The sequence below is a fragment of the Falco biarmicus genome, chromosome 2, assembly GCF_023638135.1.
Source record: "Falco biarmicus isolate bFalBia1 chromosome 2, bFalBia1.pri, whole genome shotgun sequence".
NCBI classification, from domain to species: Eukaryota; Metazoa; Chordata; class Aves; order Falconiformes; family Falconidae; genus Falco; species Falco biarmicus.
The window spans coordinates 117,142,075-117,164,235 of NC_079289.1; the positions used below are offsets into that span (position 1 = coordinate 117,142,075).

A 22,161-nucleotide genomic window follows, 5' to 3' on the forward strand; every position below is an offset into this window, starting at 1 on the left:
AGAAAATACGCATCAAGAAAAAACTGGGGGAAAAGGACAGCTTTTCTTTCAAGGCATTGAAAGGACTGATATGAACCAGAAGCCCAGACCCAAAGCCCTTGGGCACGCTAGAAGTTCAGTCCTGTGAACATATTAATTTATGAAAATTTCAAATTATAGGGAAGGACCACAAAAATTTCAAACCATTTCAATATATTGCTAATTGCAGCATTTTTCATGCACATCTATAATGAAACTGTGATCACGAGGACTCTGTAAAATACAAACCCCAAAGCAATAAAAACAATGCCTTCAGGTTATCATTATTCTTCTGTAACGAGACATGTATGGGCAACCGGTGATATTTTTGGTAACTGATTAAAAAAAATAAAAATTAAAAAGTCTTGACGTACAAACATTCCATGAAGTTTCTTACAATTACCCAGTACACATGCAGCTGTCGAACTGGACCCTGAATAACAAGAGCCGTAAAAGCACCAGTGTGTACACAGCTATCTACATTCTAACCTAAGTATCAGCTGGACAAAAATCACACACACAAATACACAATTATTGCAAATATTTGTGCTGGTGAAGCTCAGCTGCTGGGTTTTGGTTTGGTGGTTTGGGGTTTTTTTTGGTTTTGGTCTGGGTTTTTTTTTTGGTTTTGGTTTGGTTTTTTGGTTTTGGTTTTTCTTTTTTTGTAAAGATATTTTTTGAATACATACTGCTAAAGAATCTCTTTAACTACACATTTTTCATTAATCTGGTGATTTGAAATTTGGACTCCATCTATTAGCAAAATCACATGACCAACTGCTTTTCTTTTCTAACTGGATAATGTGCACTTCAATTGGTTATCACCCAAATGTTACATACTTCATTGAAACATTTATAAGTTCATGTTGACGTTATTTATGGAGGTTAGCCAACTGGAATCTAAAGCAATACCATTTGACTAATATTATTAGCACACCAACTCTCTTGTATTTTAAATTACAATACAATATGAAGTGGTTTTAAATGACTGACAGAGCTAAAGGTCTTCACTTGGTAAATTAGTTAAACAATTGATTTATCCCTAACTCTGCAAATTTCATAATCTGATTTGTAAGGTATTTCACAAATACAAAAAAAAAACAAACAAATTCATCCACTGATTTATTGTACTGATTTCCCTAACTGTAGAGTGATATGTTGCTATGTAAGAGGAATAGCATTTTATTAAGAAGCCGCATGTTCTCATAAGTCTAAAAAATTCTTATTGTTTAAAATTATTAGCTTGTTCCCATCGAATCAACAAGAACTTGGCAACTGATTTCAGAGATGGCACGAGCAACCCCTATACGCAGTTGGAGACCCTGTGCATAAAATGTAAAGACAAAAGAAAAGGAAAATATACTCCACCAGGCAACCGTTCCCCCATGTCCCACCTTTAGAGAAGGGGAAAGCAAGCTTTGCTGATGAGGAAAGCATTCCTCCTCGCTCAGGCCACTGCCGTTTTCAGCTGACAGGCTCCAGCATGCCATCATCTGTCTCTGTCACGGGTTCCACCGGCTCCTACTGAGAGGCAGCAACGAGCATCAATCCTCAGCCAAGCAGCCTGCCAGCTATCTGAGATGGGAAAGCTGCCTCTCTCTACCAAAACAGGAACATGCTAGACAAGGATAAAAAAGTAGCCTGCGCAAAGGTCTGCAGGTCCATCACAGCATGAGAAGGTGAAGTAAAAAGTTATGTCAACAACAACAAAGAAAAAATGAACGCTTTGATGTTATGAATAGCTGCTGATGCAGAAGGTGAGGCATGCTGTGTGCACCGTAACCCCTCCTGCCTCCTCCACACACGCCCCTGCTCCTCAGGGAACAGTAGCCACAGACCTGTTGGTCATTTTGACTAGTTTCTCTTCAGATGAACTACTCCAGAATGAACAAGCCTTTATTCTTTAGGAAACATTTTTTTTAGAATTTATGAAAGCCTTGTAGCATGCTCTTGGTGAATCTTCAATGGAACCATAAAAAAATGTTTTGTACCTCTATCAACAGTTGTGTCTTCAAACTTTTTTTTCCCCCCAATTTCTACATAAAACTGCAATCGTCCCACCTCTTGCATGTTTGCAACTTGACATAAGGAAACTCCTACTGGGACCTGGTGTGAATGACACTGCCTATGCCCAAGAGTCTTCAGCATGTAACAGTCAAGTTCCTCTGACTTCAAACTCCTTTATAATTACTATAGGAAGGAAAGAACTATACATTTTTCTTTTTCTTCAACTAGAAACCTCCTCAGATTGCAGCAGGACATGACTGTTTTCCAAAAGGAGTGTTTCTAAATGGGTTGCAGAGACAGTATGCAACATTGTATTAATTCTTTGGGTTGTTTTTAAATCAACCTTTGGATACAGCCAGCTTTTCCTTTGTTTTTAAATCAACCTTTGGATACGGCCAGCTTTTCCTTTGTTTTTAAATCAAACTTTGGATACAGCCAGATTTTCCTTTGTTTCTTTAAATCAATCTTTGGATACAGCCAGATTTTCAGCTTATGGAAATAGTCCACAGAAAGTCAACAAAACACATCATCAAGCACCACAAAACAAGTTGCAATGCCCCAAATCAGATTTACAATCTGTAATAAAAGACCAAAAGCCACAACCATTTCAAAACACATCATCTCTAATACGTCAAGAGCATTTCCAAAGTCCTAGCTCAGAGCAATATAGCAAAGATTATTTCTTTTTTGGTCTCCCAGATGATCCTACAAAATCAGAGGTATCCCAGAGTACAATGAATGCATAAGTTTGTGTTTCCACGTGTTTGGGTGGGGAGGCTTGGAATCTGATAGACTTGATCAAACTGATCTAGAGAAAAATGCCCTTCTTGCCCTCAAATGTCAAATCTAACAAAAAGATTAATGAAGAAGGCAGGAGCAGAACATGGTATCCCAAGTGCCTTGGAAAAGTTAACTTGGAGGAGCATCCGTACCCTCAAGGTACATCCAATTGCTAGCTGTGGCCAATCCAATGCTTCAGAGGAAAAGGAAAAATGCAACAACTCAAAAGCCAAATTACTACGTTACAGGGGAAAAATGTTCTTCCAAATAGTGGAAATTTTAAAGCATCGTATGAAACTAATATAGACTATGAACAGACAAGAATTAAAAAAAAAAATATCATCGAACCAGCATGCTTTTTATTCTGCCATCTTTTTGAGAGAATTATAACCTGGGACTTCTTTTCTCTAGTACAGAGAAACTATTTCCACCACCACATACGTATTCATGAATGCAACTAACACATTGCATATATTATACTGCATTCATTAATAACATAGTAGAATATTTTTCTGCCACAAAAAAAAAAACCAAAAAAAAAACCAAAAACCACCTGTAGATTTGATAGTTGTTTCAACTTGGTTCACGTGCAATCTGTAGATGCACATCTGGGGATCTGATGCTAACATGCAAGTGTGAGGTAACAACTTGACTGCTGTGATGGCAAGATGGACAAGGAAGCTTCGCAACAGATGGGTAACTGACAGGCTATAAGATAATCCCTAATTATAAGAGAATTTGGGATAGATGGCCGGTCTGGGTTTTAAGGCAGTAATTTAAACACACTGCCCCTGGAAAGTAATTATTGCACAGGAAAACAATGTACTCCATTCCAAAGCAGCTTTTAATCCATGTTTAAACAAACTCTACTCTAAACAGACTTGCGCCTGAACACCTGTTTTTACCACAGGACTTGGCGGGGGGTTGTGTGTTTTTCAATTAAAAGACTAACATTTAACTTTTGGGGGGGAAAACCAGAGTCTACTTGTTCAGCAAAGAGATTACGAATTAAAAGGTCAGGTTGTTATCACCCTGCAGATGCAAATCAGAAGTAAGACTAGAAATCCGACAGAGTGAGAACTCACACACTCCATGTTACAACCACGTTTCAGGTTCGCTGCGGATTAGAACGGATCGGTAGCATGGCCGCAGTGTGGGGGCAAACAAGGATTAACTGCTACTCAGCCCAAAACCCTCTGCTACTGTCTTCCTCCAGCTCTTCCAGGGACTCACCGCTTGTATCCTCCTCATCCCTGCTGTGAGCAAGTGGCTAGAGAAGGCAGAGAGCGGGAGTATTCGGGACATCCCAGCTCCACACACACCTCCCTCCCTGGCCACAGCAGCTGTTTGCCTATGAACAGAGCAGGAGGCAGCTGTTCCCAAAGGATGCAGATGATAAACTGCACCTCTAAATCAGAGTTACAAAGGGAAACTATATATATACACACAGCCACTGGCAAGCGCTTTATCTTGTGTCCTTCTGGTAAGCACTCCAGCACAGGGCTGAGCCCACCAGACAGAAGGCTCATTGAATCACTGCGTCACGGAAAAAAAAAAACCCACCGAGGCGAGGGCAAGATGCAGCCCTTTCTGAACCACCGCTAAAGTACATACTCAGAGCTCTTGAGAGTTCAGTGATGTAAAGAAACATCAAGGAAGCGTTCTTAAAATACTGACCAGAAGAGAATCAGAGAGACCATTTACACATCACCTTCCTCTGAGAGGAAGGCTCTTGAGAAAACAACAGATCTTTTCTGCGACTACATTGAGACAGTGCTCAGTGAAACACAGGAGATGTGTCCTCATTCCTCATTATTCCTATATGTTAACTGTCCACTACTACTTAGGCTGAGCAAAGTAAATTACCCCTTTCATTAGGGTTCATGCTATTCACATGCTCAGTTTGCTAGAACTTAGGTATGTGCATAAAGGCAGTGCAACTTGAATGAATTCTTACATACTCAGCCAAAAGCATAGAAACTCAGGTATTAGACACCCTCTCTAACACTGCGCGGAAGTTCGGTTGAAAATTTTGAAGCACTCGCTCTACGAACCTTTGGCGCATTTTTACAGCTCGAAGAGTAGCCTGGCCAGGGTTATGAACAACCCATATGGTTTTCCAGTGTAACTGGATCAGTTTTGAATCTCTCGGTGTAACAGGCTCATTATTACAATTTAATTATTATTATTTGCAGAGCCGTTCCATGCAAGATTTGGTCAACACATTCTTCCCCACCTTAAAAATTTAATGTCTTTTTAGCAATTAGACACAGAGCAAACTTGCAGAGATACTCATCTGCATTTAAAGACACTGTTAAATGATACTCCTGTCTGAACTCAAATCAGCACCCTTCCCTTTCTCTAATTTCTTACTTTTTTTAAGGAATATTAACTGCAGCATTTAGGTTTCAGTGAAACAATTACATAGATATATTTTACTTACCATGGTATTTTTTTCCCCTCCGTTCTTCTCTCTACTCCTGTTCTCTTTCCTGTACTGACCCTTCTAAAAAAATGTCTTTAGCTTGCTTTCTTCCACCACCTGCTGCAGTTAGTGTGGGTAGAGAAAAGATACAGAAGCTGAGACCCCTTTTACTGTTAATTTCCCTGCCAGTTCACCCCCTCACACAGCATGGGAAACATGACCATCACTGCTTATTAAATGTCACGCACAAGTAGCATTTCTACGTCTTCCTAATCCTATCCCCTGTGTTTACAAATACGTATTTGCATAGCCTTGACGTGAAAGCTTTTCACAGTCCAAGAAGTCAGACATTATATATTGTATAAAAATAGCAGCTTAATGAATGGTCTATTAATTTATGAAACAGAAGGTTCATTAGCTGTGGTTAACTCAGATTTCCGAACAACATCATTTTCTGCTAGTGTCTAGTGTGTCCTGCTTCCTACCCAGATCTTTTTTTTTTTCTTTTTTCTTTTTTCTTTTTTTTTTTTCCCCTCCCCCCAGGATGAACATGAGTTTTACAGCTGGAACGGTGATCTCATTTTCATGGTTAATACACCTTGACTTCACTTCAAGTCACAATCCCTCAGCCCTGCTTTCGTTTTCCATCTTATCCTTTTGGGAGCACAACCTGGAAATTCCTAGAACAGATTTGAAGAGCAGCTTGTTAAAATAACTGCCCATACATGTCATCTCAGTATTAGGATTGCATTACCAAAATAAGAAGCAAAGGAAAAAAAAACCAACCTGTTAAACCTTCAGAGAATTCAAGTTGTTTTGTAATCTACAGAAGCATGATACAGCAGCTGGAGATGCCCCTGTTAAACTGCAACTACATACGATTGAATAATTTGCCTGTATTTCTTTCTATAATAATAATAATAATAATAATAATAATAATGACTACATTATGCCATTCATTATGAAAGCAAAGGAACAATTCTTATTTACTGTATCCTACAGCCTCCTACTATTAACGTTGCATTATAAAAAAGCTACAGGATACATATATAAATAAAACAATTCTATATATGCATACGTAAATCCTAGAAATACCTCTTACAGAAATCAAGGGACTGTTCAGGTTAGGTCAAACCCCGTACGAGCGAACTCTGTGAAAGGTTGCAAAACATCAAAGAACACATTTAATATTCGACTTTAATGTTTGCCAAACTTTATGTCCTTTCTTACTTCAGCTGGGTAACAGATGACCATTTCAACATATTTTACCGCTTTATAATAATCACCTTAGAGATTTTCTCTTTTTTTTTTTTTTTTTTTTTTTTTCTGAGAATGGAAGACAATTTTTTTCTTCCTCACACAACAATTTTGTGCCCCAGTCTCAGTATATGGGGGTGGGGGGACACACAAAACCAGATGAGCTCATAGCAGTAAGCTGTTGGTGGAAGGGGTTTGGTCACTTGTTTAGTGTCATTTCTTAGAGCTGAGGGCTACTTCCAAGTAATTTCTTCTGTTATTCTCCTTCCATTGAAAATCTCTGCCAAATCAAAGAAGAGACTTGATGTATTTTTTCGCCTAGAACTAACTGCTGTGGAAAATGGTTCCTTCAAATTGGAGAACAACTGAATTCTTCCTAGGATTTTGAACTCCTGACGGCTTCCTTACTCCTACATGTAAAATGTCCACTACTGCTTAGGCGGAGCAGAGTAAATTACTCCTTTCATTAGTGTTCATGCTATTCACACGCTCAATTTACTAAAACTTAGATATGCGTATAAAAGCAGTGCAACTTGGGTGAATTCTTAAATACTCTGCATATAAACTCAGGTATTAGACACCCTCTCTAACAATGCATGTTAAGTGCAGTTGAAAACTTTGAAGCACTCCCTTTACGAACCTTTGGTACGTTTTTACAGCCCAAAGAGTGGCCTGGCCAAGTTATGAGCAAACCGTGTGGTTTTCAAGCCCAAAACCCCTTTTCTGTCACTTAATCTCCACTGTTACTAAAAAATACCATTTAAAAATAACTACAAAAGAAGTATCATGGGATAAAGCATGATTCAAAAAAGCATACAGATTGAAAATATCAATGGCAAGTAAAAATGCATTACTTCAACCACGCTGTTGAAGAGCTGTCCTGTATCACTTCTGCAGTTATTCTGGCTTGGCACAGTGTCAACTTTTACCATATGCCTTTTGCTTCCCTTGTTGAAAGTGAATCTTTCTGTCAAAGAGCAGCTGTTCTAAATTATCACATCAAATTTTAACCTTACAGTAGACAACCACTGAACCCACAGATTCATGACAGTGAAATAGTTTGCCTCCTTGACCTACGAAGGATTTGTCGTTGTTTAGGTCTATTTCTGCCTTAGCAGAACGGCTACACCAATGGTCAGGGTAGCCGATGTAGGCAAGTCCTTAAAGCTGACACTACAAATTCCAGGCAAGGAAGTACTCATCCTTTCTCCCTAAAAAGACTGTGGGAAGTTCAAGTTATTATGTTCCTGTTGTGCAATCAAAAATCAAGTTGCAATTTCAAATGCAAAGAAAACAAGACATTACAAATGCAACCCTTGTTATTCAGTTTGCAATCCTGGAAACAGTCAGTTTTGAAACTTCTGCAGTCCAAGTGTTTCAATAAAGTCTGATATCAATTGCTGCTTATTTAGATGTCTGCCAACAGCACATCTTGTGCTTCACGCTGAGGAGCAGCAGACATGCAGAAGATATTGTCATCTTGTACTCATCTTTCAATACAGCTCTTGCTTTAAGAGCATTTTTGTTGAACATTATCAAAACTTACAGCTCTCAATACAATTGCTCTCTATTAAAGTCTAGTACCAGCTGTCATTTGTAATGCATACCCCTGTTAGCCCTTAAAAGTTCCACTCTGGAACTAATAAGGGATTGTCAAATAGCTCTATACACAGATGCAAGTGGCAGAGAAACCGATGGAAAAAGTGTTGTGGTCAATGAATTCACACTGACAATACAATCTTTGTGCAACACCAAGCTAAGATCACATTGAAAGTCACCAAAGACAGTGCAAGAGAAAACATGCTCAGGATGATACTATTAATTTAGGTTTTAATCTTTTGAAAGCCTCCAAAGCAGCAAAGCCATTAAAATGAAAAGGTTAAGGAAATGCCAGGAAGATCCCTTGGGATTCTCTGCGATAGACATCTGTAAGATATTGGCAGTAAAATCCTGCACAAAAATTCAACAGCAGCGGTCTTGAACACATAAGGATCAGAGAACCAAGGCGAAAATTTCTATGTTAAAAAGAGGAAGCAAATGTCTTACACATACTTGTTAAATTTTAAAGGGTCTGGGTCAATACCCAGTATATTCCACTGTTGAGGGTATGTGTGTGTGTGTGTTGCTTTTTTTTTTGGGGGGGGGGGGGGGGTGTCTTCTTGTTGCTTGAAAAGCAGGTGATAGGGACAAGGAAAAAACTGCCAAAATAAGCGCACTGTGGCATAGCAAGCACCACCCTAAACTGGTAAGAGATCCAGATTGAACAAACATACAGGGCAACTGTATTAAGTTGCATTTTGTGAGTCATTAAGACTTTTGCAATTATTTCGTTTTCTGAATGAACCTTTTCATTTCCCAACTAGTTTCAAGTACAAAAATTCAGTTCTGAATTACCTGATCACGTCTACGTTGACACTGTAGTCCTGAACAACCGGGAGAGATGTGTTAGTAAGTTTTCCAAAGAACACTGACATTAGGTTCCCAATCATTGAGCATTAAAAAATAATAGAAATTATGTCTTTGTTTAAATATTTCTATTGCTATCTCCAATAAATTTAGTAAAGATTCTTCTCAACTAACTACAGAGCACTGTAACAATATATATTTATATTTATTTTATATATAAAATATATAAAAATAAATTAACACTGAAACAACACTTTTCTAACTTGAGAATCCGTATAGTGTCACATCAAAAAAATCTCTTTAGGATGTGTGACAAATGTGCTCACAAACCATAAGATTGTGCCCAAGAAATTTTGTCTGCCTTAAAAACCTGAATTTTAGATCTACTGGTTATGATGTACAAATTGGAGAGTATTTTCCAAATTTGGAACAGAGCAAGTGTCACAAAAAAAGTTGGCTGCAATCTTCCAAGTATTCAATGCAACATAATTCTTCCCCTATGACAAATTATCTGGCTATCTCTGACATAACTTTCATAAGAGTTAAATAAACTCTAAGCAGGAAGGTAAATCCTTCATTGTGTGCTCTGTTTATGTACTTATAGAATATAAAGTGGATAAAAACAATGAATATTTTACAAATAAAGTGATTCATAATTTATAGCTTCTGTCATTTTAGTTTACTAGCTTGAAAGATTAAGAGTCTCTTTTAAAAAACATCTCTCTTGCTTTTAAAAATCAAAACAATACTTCAAAATGAAGGGAAAAATAAAAAAGCACCTTAAACTTCTGCTGTAAAAAATGGGAATCCCTAGCTTTTTCAGGTTTCATGTAAAAAGAAACACTTTAATACTTCTATTGTTATATGATATGATCTTCGTATGATCAGATCCTACATTTTATTAAATATAATTATTCCTATACAAAGCCTAAGAGTTAAACCCACGTACTTCTGTAGCGTAACGGACACATCCAAGCCACTCGGCTATTCCCAAGGGAAAACATTACCATCCTTGCTGTTGCAGCAAGCACGCGTGCCTTCCGTCTGTTTTCACTTGCACAAAGTTGAGTAGCTCCTCACAGCACCATTTTTTTCTTTACATGTAAAGTTATCTTCTATCCACTGATATAAGCAAGTATGAAGTATATTTCCTTATGCAGAGACAAAACGATTATTTAAAGCATAGGAGGGGGAAAAGAGATCTGGAGAAATGTTTTGCACCCTTAGTAATGTTTTACATATTTTTATCTCCAGTACAGCATTTATTATACTGAAAGAATTAAGTAATCTATGCAATAGTTCAGATTTAGCAGCTGCAGATGGCATTCCTTTTATATCTCCATAAACTCAGAGAAAAAAAATAAGGTTTAGTCCATGCTCACTATAAAACTTGAAGCACTGAATAATTTAGTGTTAGGGGAAATTTTGTGAGGACATTTTTGCAATAACCAGGCACAGTGGGCAAACTTCACCTCTCCCTCCTTTACCCCTCACTCCCTTTTCTCCCATTCATTCTGATTAATACCTAAAAACTGTATATAAGGAAGGACTGTTGGATTCCGTTCTCTTTTTTCTTCTGGTTTGTTTTTAGAAAACGTGTCAGTCACTTGCGGTTAAAACTTAAAATTTTATTACACAGCATTACAAAGGAAATTTACAATTCAGACTTACTCTATTCCAGCAACTAAAATTCAGAACTAAACCTTGAAATGATAGCATGCAGAAAATAGAAAGCTGTGCTTTTTGAGTCATGCTGTTCAGGCCCACCAATTTAATTTTCCGTGTGACAACTGGAGCCATGAAGCTTGGGTTTGGTCTAGAGGGTCACCTGTCAGAAGCATTCAAAAGAACATTCAAGTTCACTCATACTCCCACACGGATATACAACTGCCCGCTGCATGTTTGCTAATTAAGTATACCATCATGAAAAATAGCGTTCTCCACGGCCACCTAGTCTTTCTGAAGTGCATGAAATAAACCACCAACAGCATAGACACATTCAGGATGGAAGAAATTTATTAGTCCAAGCCTGCCAGTGCAGGATTCCCTTTATCATCCGATTACTGCATTTTTAAGAAACAGCTCCTGAAATGAGGCTTTCATTATTTCTCCAAGGAGAAATTCTAGATCATTACAGAACTAAAAGCATTTTTCTAACATTTATCCTACATTTTCCCATTTATTATGATACTTTTACCCCAGCTCATCCACCTTCCCATCATGAGATCTATTTCCTTTCTGCAGCATTCAAAACCAAACTGAGCCTAGCTTCTCCACATACAAATCACTCACTGGGCAGGTGATGTGAATGCTCCTTTTCTTTCATTGATCTTTGGGCTGTTCCAAACACTATGCCACTGTATCATCTCCTGGTGGACTTCAAACAGCACATACACAAGCTTCACTGGCCTTTTCATAACAAACAGTCACGTCATTTACTTTGATTAGGTACAGCAACGGGTAGGGAGCAATTAGCCTGTCCTCCAAATAAGAAAGCACTAGTAGAGAAGGAGAGTGGGGGAAATAGGTATTAGAGATGAGATATTAAACATGAGTGGGTCCTTGAAAATTGTTAAACCAGAAGCTGAAAAGGGAGCAGTTATTTTCTCACTATACAAGGACATGGAAAACTTTATCCAATTGACTTAAAGCAGAAGACTTGAACATAGCAAGAATATATGTTTTCCACACAAGACAAGATACAGCATCCATTGCCATAAAAACTTACAGACTAAAAATACAAACGAGTCAAAAAATAGAAAAATCAACAGGTGACAGGTCACTGATTGCTATTGCACACAGTCTCTTACAAAATGTATCTTAAATCTCTGAAAGTCAAAAGTAGATTGGCAGAAGGTGACAGGTACACCCAGTAAAGCAGCACATTACACAGTTTCTTATACTTTTCCTTAGGAATCCACCGTCAGCCAGTGTCGGAGAAAGGGTACTAAGGCAGACAAACCTCTGATCTGATCTACTATGACTGTTTGATGGGAAACAAATGGAAAAGATGAGTTATCCTTGTTGACTGGGAAACAGGATGGAGACTACCATAAAACATTAGGTTTAGTGTGCAGTTCCAGCCAGCTGGGTTTTCCCCCTAATTAAAACACACTAATTCTGAGTGACAATGTTATAAAGATGTAGTTTGGCCAAAACGGCATGAAGAGATGATTTAGAAAAGACACTGTGAGGAAGAAGTTCTATTCAACCATGACATACTACAGTAAGATTAAGTAGACAGGATCACTACTATGCAAGTACTAACAAAGCTGTAGCAACAGTCTACAGTGGATAAAATATACCACATTTAGTTAACTAACATACATATTAGCTAAGGGGGAGAAAAGGTATGAAAGAGCATTTTTTCCAACATGCTCCCCAACATATATTACCTTACCGTATACAAACCTAACCCCTCCAAAATACTGACCAGGTGCAAAAGTCTTTCCTAGACGACATGTTAAATCTTTAGCTGTTCACCTGAAGTATACCACGAAGACCAAAATTCCTCAAGGTTATACAATTCGCTTTTGAGAAATCATTTCTCCACACACGCACATTAACGAGGATGAGGATGGTCACCTCAAAATTGGTCTTGATTCTTTAAGTGACTGACAGGTAGGTATCGCGCTGCTGTACATGTAAACTGCTTGTCAGGTGGTAGGACCTAGAACAGAACAACAATCTTTCCAACAAGAACCAATATGCTGAGTAAAGCCAACAGTCCAGTCTTGGCTTTTCAGAGCTTAGGTACAAATGTGTTATAAAAACACGTATGTTTTTATATGTACACGTACACCAATAACAAAAAATGGCTCGAGCCTTACATCAACTTTTCCTGGTTATGCAGAGAAAGCGAAGCAGTTGTGGATAACGGCAGGAGGCATGACTGTGCCTTAATATTTTTCCAAGTACCAAAAAAACTGTTCTGAATGAAACTTAAATAGGCTGATCATATACCATTAGGGCCCTTCATTTTAATTGTCAGTGATAATCCCCCGCTAGTGCAAAATGACATTGTTTCCTAACACAATGTTACAGAAAGAAACAAAATCAAAAATGTAGCATCAAGTAGTGACAGACACTAAGTCATTGAGTGCTTTCAACTACTGGGGAGATAATTCTTATAACTTACTACTCTTTCAAACTTCAACTGAAACTTTTTTCCCCCTAAATTATGCCTTCGTTCTAGCCCATGCTTGTAACACCATTTTGGATCTTCTATAGATTCTATAATCCTGACTCTACTGAACTTTTGATGCCAAGAAAGTAAAAAAAAAAAAAAAAAAAGGCAAAAAGAGTGCACCTTCAACCCCAACACCCAAAAGGAAGGAGCAAGAAAAGGAGCAAAGAAAAGGAAAAGGAAAGGTGCAGGGGCAGCCTTGAGCTTGAGGTCAAACCTGAACTCTCTTTTCCGAGCTTTCCAACTCCTGCCGAGTTACTGATGCCAACAAATGGGAGGTTTTGAATTACTGACTGCTTTTAGAGTGCCACTTCAGTCACACCACACTGAAAGGAGTTGATAAATATGACTTCTGATAAAAGTTAGTAGAACATTACATGTTAAATCAGAATATACCAGGAGGAACTGTCGCTATTGTTAAAGGTTTCATCGTATATCACTCCCTCAATCAAAAGCTGGTGAGGAAGTAAAAAAAAAAGGGGTGGGGGGGAGAGAAAAATAGAGTAGTCCTACGGTCTAATTTTATGCCTTTCAAATCATGTATGATATACTCACACATGGATGTAAGCTCACTCTAATCTCTGTAGAACTCTGTGCGAGCTGCCTTGTTTACTCCAAGCATTTTGAGGGTAAAACCAATTTAAAATCTAGTTAAAAGCAAAACCAAACCAAACACACGCCTACCCCTTTCCTCCCACGCCTCCCTGCCATTTTCTGAGAAAAAAGTCACCCTAAATAGAGCAACAATTTTCACAATGACGTGGCTATGGTTTGGTGGGCTCCTGGTAGCTCCCCAGGCCTTCCTTGTTTTACGTAAAGATTGTGGCAGTACTGATGAAAAAGGAACAGGCGCTCTCTCAACCAGGTTCAAAATACTTTAAATTTCTGGTTTTATGGATATCTGCATATGCACACGTACACAGACACACACCCCACGGTAAATATCTCAGCTACTACTCCTTCCATCTATGGTGTATCTAGATATTACTGATCAATTTTTACTCATTTATTTAATGGAAAACCCTTTGCCACAGCCAGCACCCTTTAAGGCACTCTGTGAAAAGAGGATTAAGCTTCAAAATGCACTTTTATAAAAAGGAAAGTGTATAACACCATCATTTGTCTGATATTAAAATTAGGTAAACATAATATGTATTTCTCTAACTTTTTTTTAAAGACCATTTTTGGACAACCTCAAAATCTCTGGTATAGTCTCATTCTTGGGAGCATTCACATAACCACAGTTTGGAGAAACCAAAAGCTTGGAGACAACTATTTTGAGTTAAATATATGAGTATTCATGAAAATGCAATTTTGAAGTTCCAAATATTGATTTTCAAAATGCACCTGCATTTAGGAACTATACTAACTGAAAAAATGCTACCTGTTTTTTTTCTGACCAACGCCAATTAATCAGCACAGCTCAGTAGCAAAGTTTGTACATCAAGCCACAAAGTTTAAAAAAACCAAACACACACACACACAAAAATCAAATATTTTGACACAAACAATGTATTTGAGAAAACTATAATCTACTGGAAGGAAGTCCAAGAGTGGTAAGAGAGGTTAGATTTGCTACAGACTGTATTAAGTAAAAATCAATTACTGACCCTTATCAAATATTTTTAGCAGATTACATTATGTACAGAGATTAAATAAACCCCGTTTTCACGGTGACTTTATGAACTCATTTATTTCTCTCAAGAATTTGGAGACTATTAACAGGACCCAATACACAGAGTAGGGGCACAAAGTGAAGCCCCTGTTAATCATCGAACTATGAACATGGAGGGCATCGTTACCTTGGCACGCAAAGCCTCTTTCTTCATAGCCAGCATTACACAAGCACTTCCCTATGGGCACTAGCCATTCTCCTTCTGTACTGCAATACATCTTGGGCGGCTCTTCCTCCTTGGAATGATTGACACAAGAACCCCGCACCTCCACCAGTGACTGGGAGTCCATGGGTACCGTATCGGGAAACATGGCGAGGTTCTTGACAGTGAAAGGGCACTTTTTGAAGTACACTCGCACCGAGACTAAGGCAACACACGCACCTACGTCTTGAAAAGCCAAGTAAAAGCCTTTCCTGCTGACAGGCCCCACCTCGCGGACTTCTGTGTTCAGCTTGAGAATTCGGTCCCCAAGATCCATTTGGGTGAAGCTCTCATCAGCCGCAATGGTGTCGATCTTCGTGAACTGATGCTCTCTGAATTTTACCAAATGGTCATCATCAGACTCCATATAATAGAGATTGAAGGTCTCTTTGCAAGTGCCCAGGACTAGAGGGATACTATTACAGTCCCTCAAGGTAAACTTGAGCTCCACATAGATCTTCTGAGCTGAATTGCGTGGAATCCAGTTTGTTCGCAGCCAGTTGTTTTGACTGTGATCCATAACATTGCACACTTGGTAAGTTCTTATTGGAGTATAATGCTCATCAACACCACTAATCTCTTCCCACTGGAAAAAAAGAAAAAAAAAAAAGGAGGAAAAAAAAAGGGGAAAAAAGGATATATTTTAAAATTAATGATTATACCAATAAATATCACATTTAGAGAGAAAAGTTGTGAAAAAGAAAAAATCACTTTGCTTGGAAATCTCTGTGAAATAGACAAAGACTGGTTGAACTTGTACTTACTTTTTTTTCCTATTTAAACATGTAAACATCTTAAAGGAACACAGAATTCACCATTAAGAAGTCAGGTTTTACCAAGTTATTTCAAGGTGGCATGAAAGAGATGATACAGCTGGTTTGCATTATTAAAAACCTCTGATTTCTTCAACTATATATGCAGTGCCGTCACTAGGACACCACCACATTTTCCCTGTTAGAATCAAGTTGTACTTCAATGATTTAACAAGATTTAAGATCTTACAAACAAAAGTCAATGGCTCCCACTGAAATTCCATAAAGTCATAACAAAATGTTACTGTTTAAAATTTATACAAAGCATGACAATTGATTTTGCTTGGGGTATGTGTCCTCTGCACAGTCAAGCTTAGCCCGGTTTCCAGACTTATTAAAAATTACCATCAACTTACCGTATATTGATTACTTAATACATCTATACTATATAGGCTATGATGCTAAAATGTTTTTTGAAGATTATATTGTCATCGTTTGTTTTTACATCAGTCATCAGCTGACAAACTCACTCGACCCAGCCAGGGAAGGAATGGGTTTCCTATTTGTGAATTACTCATGTACCAGTCCAACCTGATTTCTGAAGTCAAGCTCACCAGAGAGGAATTATTCACTTATCACAGGGGAAAGAAATCCTACAGGGGTCCTTAAAAGTAAATACTTACTCTTAGTCATTTACCATACACAACTAAGTGACTTAAGACGCATCCTTCCTCACTTTCTCCCTGAATGGATGACTAGGACTAGTATTTTGGGGTGTGGGGTTTTCTTAAGGTCATCATTCTTCAGCTTTCACCCACACAAAACCTGCAGCTGTTCTATATTCCAGGTCTTAAAATACAAAGCGAGGAGCCTCACCACTAAAGCGCTAGAATTAAAACTCATGACAACAAACAACACCTGTTACAGGATCACACAATGACTGAAATTGAAAGAAACCCTCCCAGATCTTCCAGCCAAACCCCCTGCTCACGCGGGGTCAGCCTGAGCGCGTTCCTCAGGATCCTGACCAGCCAGGCTTTTGAGTATCTCCAAGGATGGAAACCTCACAGCCTCTCTGGGGTGTTTGATTGTACTTGGAGTAAAAAGCTTGGTCCGTATGTTTAAACAGGATTTCCTGTATTTCCAGTTGTACCCGTTGCCTCTTGGCCTTTCACTGGGCACCAGAGAGAAGAGCCTGGTTCCATATTCTCTATACCCTGCCATCAGGTATTTAGACACACTGGTAAGATCCCCCTGAGCCTTATCTTCTGTTATGTGCTTCAAAGTTAATTACACAAACAAAAGAGGTAAACTCCTATCGTGATAATGAAGCGCACACTAACAGAGCATATGGTAGCACAGCAGCTAGAGAAACCCCTGCTTCACCGTCACCCACATGCACAGCCCTTGCAAGAAACACAGATGCTGCCCCACGCAACCAGATGTAGCACAGCTGGGGAACAGTAAAGCTCCAAACGGAGCTGCTGCGTGGGACAAAACCTGGAGATGCGAAGTAGACAGAATTAAGTATGTTGTGAGAAATAACTGCCACTTTGCGGGGAGTGAGACAAAGAAGAACTTCTACCAGAAAAGCATCTTGCCTCAAAAACCAAGTCACATCAATGTTATATTTAGGATCTCAGGCTATTAATTGTTCATTTTATGTCAGCACCTTTTGCTGCAGGACCTTAGTAAACGTTAGGAAAGTACTATTTCCACTATACCCACAAAGAAACCAAGGGGCCAAAGCATTAACTGTCTTTACAGGTTCCTGGTTTTATAATACATATACTGCACACACACAAAGGAACAAAAAAAAAAAAAAAAAAAGCGCAAAGTGGCCACATCAGAGTAATATCTGAGAGTTCTCAGTCCCGACCCACTGATTTAAGGAAGTTTTGATACGACTAAGGGCTGGTCGGCACAATGAATTTGTCCACGCACCACTGAAGATGTGATTTTAAATCATGTTATTAAACCAATAGATAAAAGCAGTATAAATACACTTCCTTTAATTGAAACAAAGTTTATTTTAGTCCACTTTACAGACCTGACTATACAGAAGTTTTATCTCTTCCTGGCTAGTTCAGAGTTAAAAACACCATCTCGGATGTGTATGCAGCAGAAAGCCACGACAGCACGGGGACCTGCCGAGTCAGAGGCACTACACTAGAGCTCCTGGCACCCCATGTACAAGGTCAAGCTCCTGCCTATACAAGAGGCAGATGGACCCTGGCTCCCAGCCTCTGCCGAATTCCCAAAACCGAGTGGCGGACCCTCCTCTGACAGATGTCCTTGTACAAGTACAGCCCAAGCCAATAATCTGATCCTGTTGCAAAAAGCCGTTCAGACACCATAACAGCCTCCCAGGAAGCTGGATGTACCTATTCAACCACAGGTCCTACCTGGACAAATAAAAATCCAGTTACAACAACTGGATGAAACTAGGTAAGATTCTATAATGAAACATAATTTTATGGGCATTTAAAGCAGCTCACACTGATTCATAAATGGTCTCCTTCTTACCTCTTCCATACAATCTCTCATCACTTCAAGATATTTTACATGTTCAGTGAGATACAGAAACAAAACCAGGAACTTGTAGAATTTAAAACATCTCCACAACAGATGTGATTTTTCTAAAAAAGTCTCATCGCTTTTTTTTTTCAGAAGTCTCTTACCTAACATGCTCACACAGACAATTGGATGTAGATGTACGAATTGCACAATACAGGTAGCACCACTGCCGTGTTCTTCACCTAGAAGTTGCAAAGCGCAATTATCACTTCATTAATTTGCAATGAAGACCAAATTGCTTGGAAACTGTTGTAGTCCACGTTAGACCACTATCATAAAAAATAAAATTTCAAATCTATCATTTAACGCAGAAGCATTGCTGGATGGAAGAAAGAGCCTCAATAAGGTGCTAACCTGCTAACCTGACCAAAGTAATTTAACTGTTACAAAATCTGTTGAGATGCTGGCAGAGCGACCATACGAACGATCCATACCGATACCCTGTAAATCAGACACTGGTGGCACACACCTAATTCTCACCTCAATTACATGCAATTACTCGGGTAACTCTGGTCCAAGGGGCATTAATACTTCAAAGGTGTCCCAGCCGGCATTTCTTTCTTTCAGTACTGTGCAGCTATGGAACTAATGGGTATTTATCAGCCGTGGCTATGGTTAGACTAGAAATTAATAGCTGGGTTCTAAATACTGGAAGAATGAAGCGACAGGACTATCCTCCAAGCAGCCCGACAGGGACAATAAATCCAACTTTTTTTTTTTTTTTTTTTTACAGAAGAGGTTTATAATATCGTGTCAGCGATTTTATGACAGCATGATGGGGGAGATGGAAATCTGTTTTACGAGCCTTTGGGTGCTGGATTTGTTCCCATTGTCAAGAGGGAAGGAGCGGAGGTGTGACCATCATCTCTGAATTCACATTATTTTTACACTCCGCTTAATCATATTACTCTAATGCCTTCAGGAACCTTCCACACTATTGAAACACGTCCAGGAGAAGTGCCATAGCACCACTCCCTCCCCAGCATGTAATTTGGCTTTTGGAAAGCCTTCTTTGGTTTGCTTTTAATTTTTTAAATCTTCTCTAGATGCTGTTAATGGCAGGAAACAAGAGTTTTCAGTGATACAGAAGATCCTGAGATGTCCAGTGAGAGGGTCTAACTCATCTGCTTCTGTCATACTGACCAACAAAGGTGGGACAGAAAGGGTTTTCTTTTCCGGAAGAGATCTAGCAGGGTGTGCTGGACTTACGGGTTTGGGTTTTTCTCTTCCATTTTCTTTACAAAAGGGAATGCACCAAAGCGAATGTAGGCCATTGCCTAGGATGTCATCATCAGTCTCACTAAGAAGTTCCTTCTCAATGTGCTAATCTAGGACATGAGTTATCTCCTAAGTTCTTTCACCCTTCCTGTGGCATGCTGCAGATTTTGTGGCTTTTTAGCCTTCATTTAAAAAAAAAAAAAAAAACCACACACACAAACCAACCCAAACAAACAAACAAAAAAACCCACAAAACATAACCAACCAACAAAAAGTCCCCAAAACCAAAAAACAACCAACATGACACCCAAAACCCCCTTAAGTTTCAGTTAAGAAATTGAAGGCTATTTGTGATTTGTAATACAACATATATGCATACGCATGCTTCCAAAAAACATACATTTTATCTTTCAGCATCACATTCCTATAAAACTCCTAAACTATAAACCTCCTGCTAAAACCGGAGTTTGGTCGTTTCCCAAGGCACCTCTGGAACCAACTCCCTAAGAGTCCACTGACAGCTTCAGGCAACAGTCTAACGATATGTCTTTACAATTTTATTTTACATTAAGAAATCTGGTACGATGATGTATTCAGTACAATTTGGTACGAGTACCATTTCAGGTAATGTCCAAATGTCCTTTAACAGAAATTAATCATTCTAATAGTGGCTAGATGGGACATAAACTACACAATCACTGTGCATGCTCAAGCACAGACGGGGAATACGGTGCTGAGGAATCGGAACAAAAGTAGGAGTGAGTGAGTGACATGCCTTTGAAACCTCATGAAAACACCTTCTGTGCTAGGATGTCCCACCCTTCCTGAGCAGAGCACTCAAAATCATTGCTGATTTCTAAACTAATTTTAATTTTTTTTGTTAGTGTCATTGCTTTTCACCAATGCACGGTGTTCACATAAGCCTCTACAGAACTGCCATTCAAACTAGACCTGAAAAACACTTTGTTCTAATACTGAAAACTGACCCTGCTCTGATCTACTGGCTCTTAGTATTCGGCACAGTTTTTCAGCCGGGAAGAGGGGGGCGGGGGGGGGGGCACGGAAATCACCTTTATTATGCCTCACTGAGCAATGACAAAAAAATTTTTGTATGCGCACTTTCTGCCTTCTGTTCTGCTATTTAGTCAAGGGATTCCCTTCCCAAACAGAAGATCATTATGATAGCAATCTCACATTGCAGATAAGTACATGCAAATTTTCAACATTTCACTGACATACTACCAACTGGCTAATAATCTTTCCTTTTTTCTTTTTTTTTTATTGCCTCCCCCCTCCCTTAAAGAGAGGTAAACAAACAAGCCGTGCCGTGAGCAACCCAATGAATGAAGCCTAGTTTCCTACAAATCTGTGTCTCATGCTTGGTGTCCAACATGGACTCTGATGTCTAATAAAAGGTGAGCATAAAAAAAGTCTTTTCCTCATTGGGAACATTAATGCCATCTCTGTCTGTCTCCCTCTTCCCTCCTATTGTTTATTTTCATAAATCTTGTAGCGACTTAAGCCTTCTGAGACCTCTACTCCTCCATGAAACCGTTCAAATTCACCTCTGAGTTCAAAAACTACTAACTGGGACCTTCCTTTCCCTTGTACATACACACACTCAAACACATACTTGTCTGAAGTTTCCATTTGCTCCAGAGATTATGCTAAAAAGACGACAACGGCTCCACATACAGCCAGTATTTAAAATTGCTAAGACTGGTGTAGACACTATGCCTTTCTGCTGAGGTTTTAAGGGAGGGGGGGGTCTTTGATAAAAACATGTATTTGTAAGCAAAAAATCAAAATAGTCAACATGTTCTATTATGAGCTTAACATTAAGCATATGAGGGTTTCATGCAGAACTTGGAAAATGCTGAAATATTCCTATGTGTGTTTAATTCCTAGAAGTACTGAGATGACTGATCAACAGGCATTTGAGGTATTGCTCTGTATTACAGCAAGGCTTTTTGGAATTATTTCCCTCAGCGAGGAAAAAGTTACAGGGGCAATTCAGTAGAAGTCCTGAGTAAGAGCATAAAGCAGATACTCCTTGTGAAAAGTTCATTCCATTGGAAAGAAAAAATCGATATGAAGTATTTGACATCATCTTCCCCACCCACCCCCAGTTTTTCTTGACTTTTATTTCTTTGTGCCAGAAATGTATAAAAATCAAGCCAATTTTCTTATTTTGGAAAGTGGGAGTGCTACAAACATTCTTAACCAAAGAAAATTCAGTTCCAATGGCATCCTTGTCAAGTTGATGTTACAGACTGTTTCATATATTCCTTACTGTAATACTTCAGCATCCTTCAGCATTACGCAATGCTCTCTGCTATTTAGCTTAAGAGTGGGAAATTAATCTTCACTGATATAAAAATTTCATTTACTTCTTGGTCTATATATCTGACACTTGCCCAAGACTCCTTGATCTTGCTCTCGAGGGACATTTGCCATTAACTTTAATAAAAGCATGAGCATAGCCAGAGTTGAAATGCTTAAATGAAATCCCAACTTCTAAGGAAGATGCATTGTGATGTGCAAAGCTTTCAGAAAGGACAAAAACTTTAGAAATAACAATGAGCACAGGGAAACCACATCCCAAAAGACGAACCATCACCATCACAGACAACTGTATCTTTATAAAAGAATATAAAA

At 38.8% G+C, this 22,161-nt stretch overlaps 1 protein-coding gene across 2 annotated transcripts in view; it reads right to left on the reverse strand.

Annotated features, from left to right (window-relative positions):
• Positions 1-22,161, reverse strand: part of EPHA3 (EPH receptor A3) — a 231,283-nt gene that overhangs the window by 142,004 nt on the left and 67,118 nt on the right. For both annotated transcript variants that reach the window (XM_056329548.1, XM_056329547.1), the window contains exon 3: positions 14,882-15,542. In XM_056329548.1, the coding sequence (XP_056185523.1) occupies positions 14,882-15,542 (661 nt within the window). The remainder of the gene's footprint in view (positions 1-14,881; positions 15,543-22,161) is intronic.